The following is an 8042-nucleotide window of genomic DNA, read 5'->3' on the forward strand; positions in this document are numbered from 1 at the left end:
CCCACACAATAGGAGTTAAGTGACTTGCCTAGTATCACACAGTGAGTGTCTGAATCTGAATTTGAACTCAGGTCCTCCTGATTCTAGGGCCATTACTCTATCTACTATGCCATCTACCTGTTTCTCATTACTTCTCACCTGGAATATTGCCAGTTTCCTAATCAGCCTTCCTGCCTCCAATCTTACCTTTCTCTACACATCTTCCAAAATGATATTCATAGAGTTCAGTTCAAATCACATCACTCCTTTGCTTAAGAAGCATCAGTGATTATTACTTCTATTATAAAATAAACTCCTCTGTTGAGCATTCATGATGCAAGCTCTTTAAGAGTAGGGACTATGTCATCTTTGGTCTTTGTATCCCCAGCGTCTACCACCTGGCACATAGTGGGCTTTTAATAAATCCCTACTGATTTCTTTAAAGTCCTTCCCAATCTGACTCTAGTCCTTTCCAGACTGATTTCACATTACTCCCCTTTATACACTCTGGCTCCAGCCAAACTGGCTCACTTTCCATTCCTCATATTTCTCATTCTATCTCCCATCTTGGCACGGTTATCCTTCATGCCTCAAATGCTCTGCTTCCTCTCCTCCTCTGCCTCTTGGAATTCTAGCTCCCTTTAAGATTTGGTTTGTGCTATTGTACTGTAATACCAAGGAAAGGCAACTTCCCAAGGTTCAAAATACCAGCATAGGTGCTCTCCATTTTATTCAGTGACAAACCAAGAACAGAGAAGATCAAAACATGACATCATTCAAAATACAGCATTTACTAAATGTGATTAAATAATCTCCAAGGACTACCCCACCCCAGGACCTTCCAATCATTCAATCAATTACAAAGTCTCTGTTCTAAATACCACTCCACCCCTAGGCTGTACCTTCATTTAGTCCACCACAAAGCCCCTCTTCTCAAATGGAGATTAGTTTCCAAACATAAGTAAAGTACCTTCATTTGTCAATCACAGAGCACAAAAAGGTCAAAAGTTCCCCACCCCTGGATCACAATTGAATCTACCCCAGAGTTACATCAAGTTTAAGCACAGCACTTAATACCCAAATGGAGGTCTTTTCTTCATCTTGACAGGAGGCAAGTTCTCAGCAATCTTAGTTCCTGGGGAGACAAGGCTCAGCAAGGCCACAAGATACATTGCCAGTCCCTTCATCAATTCATCCTCTGTCTGTAGAACAGTCCTAGAACCCCTGAAAACATTAGCAAAACCCTCTCCCAGGATTTCTGTAAACATACAACCAGAAAATCCTTCTTTAGGGCTTCTGAACCAACAGAAAGGTTCCCAGACCCCTGCAACAACAGCACTGTCCTTCACCAGTGGACAGTATTCACTCTCTGCAGGACAGTCTCCAGACCCCTGCAACAACAGCACTGTCCTTCACCAGTGGACAGTATTCATTCTGTCTGCAGGACAGTCTCCAGACCCCTGCAACAACAGCACTGTCCTTCACCAGTGGACAGTATTCACTCTCTGTCTGCAGGACAGTCTCAGGGCTTCTTATCCAACAGCCAGGTTCCAGGACTTCTTCAACAGGCCTGTCTTTCACCAGTGGACAAATCTGGCAAAACAACATCAAAACAGACAAAGTACCAGCAAAACAACCATGTCTCCTCAGTCCTTGGCAGCTCAGGGGGCAGGTCTCAAAAGTCCAGGGCAATTCAAAGTGGCCCTCAGCAATCCTTCTTAGTCTCTCTGCCTCCACGAGGTGCTGCTTCCAAAAAGTCCTTCTGCCTCTCTCTTGTCTCTCCAAATCTATGTCACCAGCTCCTCCCAGTTCAGGACTTTCTTTTCACATCAACAAGTCCATCCCACAGGTGGGATTAACAAGCTCTGGGTTTTAACACAATCAATTTGAAAACCAAGCCAATACAGGGGAATCTTTAATTGCCATTACTATCACGGCTATGTCCTCTAGGGAAACCTTTCCTATATACTCTAGTTGGTGCTAATCCTTCCTCCCCTATTTCCTTCCGAAGTACTCTCTATTTAGTCATATATATTTTACATAAAAAAAGTCTTGAGTCAAAAAGATCTGTTTTCAAGTCCTGCTTCTGACATCTATTGACTTTGTGACCCTGTGCAAATCACTTAACCTCTCAGTGCTCTAGACAACTATCTAATATGCTCAGTTGCAGGAGAATAACTGAACAAGTTGTGATATATGAATGCAATGGAATATTATTGTGCTATAAGAAATAAGAAGAAAGATTTTAGGGGAGGCCAGGTAGTGCCGTGAGTAAGAGCACTGGCCCTAGAGTTGAGAGACCTGGGATCGGTTCCGGGCTCAGATACTCAGCACCCACACAAAAAAAAAATAACTGGCCATGTAACCTTGAGCAAGTTACTTAACCCTGATTGCTTAAAAAAAAAAAAGAAGAAAGATTTTGGAAAAACCTAGAAAGACTTAAGTGAACTCATGCAAAGTGAAGTGAGCAGAATCAGGAGAATATTGTACACAGTAAGAACAACATTGTGTGATGATTACCTATGATAGATCGCACTTAGTGAACTCTTCTCAGCAAATTATCCAAGATAATTCCAAAGTACTCATTATGAAAAATGCTATGGAAAAATGAAGAAAGAACTTATGGAATCTGAATACAGATCTAAACATACTGTTTTCACTTTCCTTTTTTCATGTTATTTTTTCTTTTTAGTTTGCTTCTTTCACAATATGACTAATATGAAAATGTTTTATGTGATTGCACATATATGACCTATATCAAATTGCTTACCCCCCTAGGGAGGGAGGAGGTGAGGGACAGAGGAAGTTTGAAACAATTTTTTTTAGATGAATGTTAAAAATTGCGTTTACATGTTAATTGGAGAAATATTATTTAAAAAGAAAATGGATAAGAACAACAATGAAATAATAATTTGGGTGTGGCCATGGGTAAGTTATTTGACTTCTCTGGGTCTCAGTTTCCTTATAAAATCAGGGTGAGTGGAATAGAACAGGGGTTGGCAAATTACAGGCAAATGGCCAAATGCTGATGTTGCCTTTTTTTTTTCAATTGCTTCAGCTAAGAATGGTTTTTACATTTTAAAATATAATAAAACTTAAAATATAAAAAAAAAACCTCAAACCCATTCTTAGCTCTTGTTGAAACAAAAACAAGCAGTGGAACAGGGCAATGGTTTGCTAACCCTTGGCCTAGATGATCTTTAAGATTTTTTCGAGCTCACAAATTCTATAATTAGCGACAATTAAGACTGTCTACAAAGATGATGGATTGGCATAAAATAGTGTGCTTCCTGTCTCTGGCAGAGTTCAAGAAGAGGAGATATGATTGCTTGTTGACATAAGATTTATGTGCCAGGGTCTGAACTAGATGACTTCTGACACCCTTCCAAAGCTAGGATTTTACTGCTGTTTAAGTTTGTGGGATAAGGGAGAAAGAGACATCAGAAATGACTAACATTTCCAGAATAGGTCTGACTGATGAAGAGAATTCATAAAGAATTTCATGAGGATAAATAGGGAAATCAGAAGAATGATCGTGTTCTAAGGTACAGGGAAAGTTGGAGTTTGAACATATTTAATTTTAAGACTGGCAAAATGCCTAGGTGAAGATATCCAGTTGGCTACACTGGAGAGTTGGTTCTGGTCTTCATTTAGAAAGGCCAAGGTCAGTCATCTTGACTTTGTGTCTTGCCACTGGATTTTGGTGACTCTGGGGGAGTGAACTGATAGCTTTGTGCAACTCTGTTTCACTTACATCCAATTCACCCAAAAGTCAAGACCCCACCCCTGTGATGTAATAACCAATAGGTCCCCTTTGAGAATAAAGGATGAATAATAAGAGAGGAAGTCAGTTAGACATTTTTTCACTCTTCCTAACACCTACAACTCTTTATACCTCTTTGTTGCAATTCCACATTATATCTAGCATTATAGCTAAAGTTTTGAGTTTTTTGTGTAGATTTTATCTTCCCTTTTAGACTTGAAGCAATATGAGGTTAATTTACTTCACATAACAGAACATTAAACACATACACTATTGCAAGGCAAGGAGAGAGATGGTAACAATATCATAATAATAGCTAGTATTTACATAGTATTTTAAGGTTTGCTTTTCAAATACTATTTTATACTTGCAACAGCCCTAGAAGGTAAGTAAGTGCCCTTATTATCTCAATTTTTGCAGATAGAGAACTGAGGAAGATAAAGTTTAGGTGACTTGCCCAGGGTCTCACAATTAGTAAAGTGTCTGAGGTTGTATTTGCACTCAGATCTTCCTGAATCCATGTCTGGTATTCTATCCACTATGCCTTTTAGCTACCTCAGGATGAAAAAAAAAATGAGTAACTGCTCAAGGAACTTAGAATCAACTATCTCAGGTCAGGCACCACATTGTATTTGTAGAGTGTTGTCATCAACCACATCATTTTAGAGAGCAAATATCCATTTGTTAGGTTTTCCAGGGCATATTTTGGATAGGGAGTGGTGCTAGATGGCTGCTAAATTCTATTTACAATGTAGCATTGGTGAAGTGTTTCTTGGATTGCTTGCTAAGGCAGGAGAAGGATGAAAGTAGATTGGCTGGAGTAAATGAGCAGGCATGATAACCCTTATCAAAAATTTGGTAGTTTCTTATGGCAGAGGATAAAACTATAGGCTAGAGGGAAGGGTAATTTGAATAGGAGTGAGGAAGATCAGGTGATTAGAAATGCTCCAGTGTATTCAATTCACCTCTAACTTCTCTTTTTAAAAATTTTTAAGCAATTGGGGTTAAGTAACTTGCTCAAGGTTACAAGGCCAGTTATTTTGTGTGGGTGCCAAGTATCTGAGGCTGGAACCGATCCCGGGTCTCCCAACGCCAGGACTGGTGCTCTTACTCACTGCGCCACCTGGCCGCCCCACTTCTAATTTTTCTTAATCCTAAAATTCCACCAGACTTTTCATTCCTGTCCTCCAAATAGGTGTAATGCTTATAGTTAGATATCTCCAATTAATCAATAAATCATTTTCTAAAATAATTACTTAATTTAAAGAGATTGATTTGGACTGTCTACAAATGAAATTTAAGAGGTAGTAATAGATATTGACATACTTTGGGATCAGTTGATGGTGACTTTTAAGCTAGCTGTACCCCAATACTAGTGCTACCTAACCTGCTTGGTTCACCATTTTGATGTAAAGCTTCAACAAAAAGCTATGTTTGTACTGTTACCTCATTATGCTTTCTGGCATTGTTTTGCTATAAAGTAAAAAGATAGGATGTCCCAGAGGTCTTAGTACAGTTTCAGGCATTAATGACTGCACTAAGACTTCTGGGACACTTTGTGTAGAAATAGACCCTCGTGCAAATTTGGTTATTGACAGAGTATCTATTTTCCTGAATCCCTCTAGAAAAATGAGAGAGTGATAGTGTTAAATATGTTTTGTTTAGGAAATGTGGTTAAAAATAAAGTGTATAAACTTGTATTTCCATGAAACTTCTTAATATTTATTAAGCTATTATTAAACAATGCTATCTATAAAACATGGAATAGTTGGCAATCTTCAGTACTATAGAAAGCTGATACCGATAAGCCAACATTATAAGGTGTGTGTGTGTGTGAAGTTAGAAAATTACCATAAAGGGTACTAATTATAATGCCTAGAAACGTTATTAATTGATCTGATTACAGAGATATGGAGAAATATACATGTAAACAAATACTACTTTAAAGCCATTTAGGAAATTTCCAAGATGCAGATAACAGCACTTTATTTATAGCTCTGTGGTTGTCTAGATATCCCCAAAACATAGTACTCCCAATACATAAGAATATATTTTGTTTTGATTTTTAAAAACTAAACATTTCAATGGAAGAAAATATACTAATAGAAAAGAGATAGCCTAATGTATAATGTGCACAGTATATTCAACAGTAACAAAACTTATAATCTCACAAAAGAAGTCTGCCATGACAACCAAAATATAGAAATCTGTGTTCCCTGGTACTTCGATTATTAAGTGTACTCTTCTCCCATTAGCATTCTGTGTGGACAATATTAAGCCTATTTGCAACTTTTTGCACTACTCTCTATTAAAGACAAAAACAACTAACAACTAAGTTATAAATTAACTGAGAAATAAACCCATTTTACTTAAGTGAACTATGCCTCTTGTACAGATTAACTACGGTGAGGTCTGCTTACTGTGGGAAAAACTTAACAGCATTTGCTCTCTTCCACATTAGTGGAATAAGACATTAGTGACTTTGAAGATGCACTTGTAATATGACCTAAGGAAGATAGACTAGACATATAGCCATCAAAACCTCCCTAGCTACATATTAAAGGCATAAATCTCCATTTTTGAAACAGAAAATATCATACATATGAAGAATAATTTTACATCCCTCAAGACTGTAACCAGGTAAAAGTGCCACCTTACTGCAGACATCTCAAAGGCTGAAAATGAATTTTCAGGAACCTGTAAAGACCCTGACAAAAGCCAGGGGAAGAAGGAAAGGAGCTCAGAAGAGGATTGGATTCCAGAGGCAAACAAATGACATCTGACAAAACTGTGTATTCTAGGCGGTGGAACAAAAAATTGAATGATGGAGCAAGAGTAGTGACAATAAAGTGGGTCTCAAGACTGTTCTTTGTGTAATAGAAATATAATCAATGGAAGTCTGGTTACTGTTCCAGTAAAGAAGAAAACACATATTTTGGTTGAAGCCGGCAGAAGCAAGCGCCTTATGGAAAGAGGTGTCGGAGTTTGGCATTGAGCTCCCTCTCCTTGGTTAAAAGATCCAGACTGTGCTTTTTGAAGGCTTCAGACTGCAACCAAAGCTCATCATAGGCCTTCTGGATTCCCTCCACCTTCCGGCTCAGTTCTTGAACTCTAAGGCTGCTATTCACCATGGCGGCTTCCTGCTCAAAACGATCCAGTGCATTCTTCCGGGCCGCCTCTGCCATCTCCAGCTTCTCCTCCAGCTGCTGGATCTCCAGCTGCTTGCTCTGAAGCACTCTGCCCCTTTCCATGGAGAGCTGCAGCAGCTCCTCTTTCTCCTTGGTCACTTTTTCCAGACGGCTGCTCAGCTCGGAGCTCAAGCCCTTCTGCTTCTCCTCGGTCTTGGCCATCTTGGCCAGGGCTTTCTGGTGCAGCTCCTCCAGAGTGTGGAGCTGGTTCTGCAGGGAGCTGGTTTCCTTAGCGTGGGAGTTCTCTTGCTGGTGCTGCAGGTCCATCAGCTCCTTCTCCCGGGCTTTGGCTCGGCTGCTGTCCTCAGCACGTTTCTGCTTTAGGGCCTCGAGTTCCTTGGACAGCTTTTCTCCCTGGGCCGTGAGTTGACCCACTTTGGCCTCCTGGTCCTTCAGGGCTTGGCTGAAGTGCTCTCTGTTCTCCCTCCTCAAGATTTCATTCTCTTCTCTCAGCTTGACATTCTGCCTCTTGTGCTCGTCCTTGAAGCGGATCATCTCCTCGTGGTTGGCGGCCAGGTCCATGAAGCGGGCCTCCAGCTTCAGCGTGCGCTGGGTCTGCGCCTCCAGACGCTCAGCGTCATTCATCCTCTTCTCCTCCAGCTCGGTGTTGAGCTGCTCTAGGATGCGACAGCGCTCCAGCGTCTCGTCCGCCCTGCGCTTCAGGATGCAGATGAGCTGGGACTGCTCCTGGAGGCGGGAGCGGAGCATCGCTTTTTCATTTTTTTCCTCACTGGACAGACCCCGGAGGTTCTCCAAGGCTTCTTTCAAACCTTCTAGCTCTTTGCAGTCCATATCATCATCGTCCAGACCTTTTAATGTGTTTTCTACACCTGGGACTTTGGAGGATGAGGTAGAAGAGCTCATCCTAGGCGTTTTCTCTTTCTGTGGCATATGAGTGCTATCTCCCTCCAACTGTGCTCACCTCAGTCTCTCTAGTTGCAGCAATTTCAAAGGATGTTTAGTGTTGCTATGGAGGCTTCTGGACTTTCAAACTGTTTTTATTATTCCGTGGGGAGCTCTATGATTGGTTGAAAAGCTCAGAATGCTGTGATGTAATGAAGGCAGGGCTGGGACAAGGCAAAGACAACTGTGGTCAGTTTGTCTTTGGCTTC

The 8042-nt window shown here is 40.6% G+C and overlaps 1 protein-coding gene across 1 annotated transcript; it reads right to left on the reverse strand.

Moving 5' to 3' along the window:
• Positions 1-6705: 6705 nt before the first annotated feature.
• CCDC89 (coiled-coil domain containing 89) lies at positions 6706-7821 on the reverse strand. The gene has a single exon (XM_069071065.1). It carries the CDS (start codon positions 7819-7821, stop codon positions 6706-6708), a length of 1116 nt encoding a protein of 371 aa, XP_068927166.1.
• Between the last annotated feature and the right edge of the window lie 221 nt (positions 7822-8042).

Source organism: Petaurus breviceps, unplaced genomic scaffold (assembly GCF_028583685.1).
Source record: "Petaurus breviceps papuanus isolate PSGF00001 unplaced genomic scaffold, PetGlider_PUasm1.0 90823, whole genome shotgun sequence".
NCBI classification, from domain to species: domain Eukaryota; kingdom Metazoa; phylum Chordata; class Mammalia; order Diprotodontia; family Petauridae; genus Petaurus; species Petaurus breviceps.

Bases quoted from the DNA above. Each gene is read 5' to 3' on its own strand.
- CCDC89 (XM_069071065.1), bottom strand. From the start codon at position 7,821: ATGCCACAGAAAGAGAAAACGCCTAGGATGAGCTCTTCTACCTCATCC.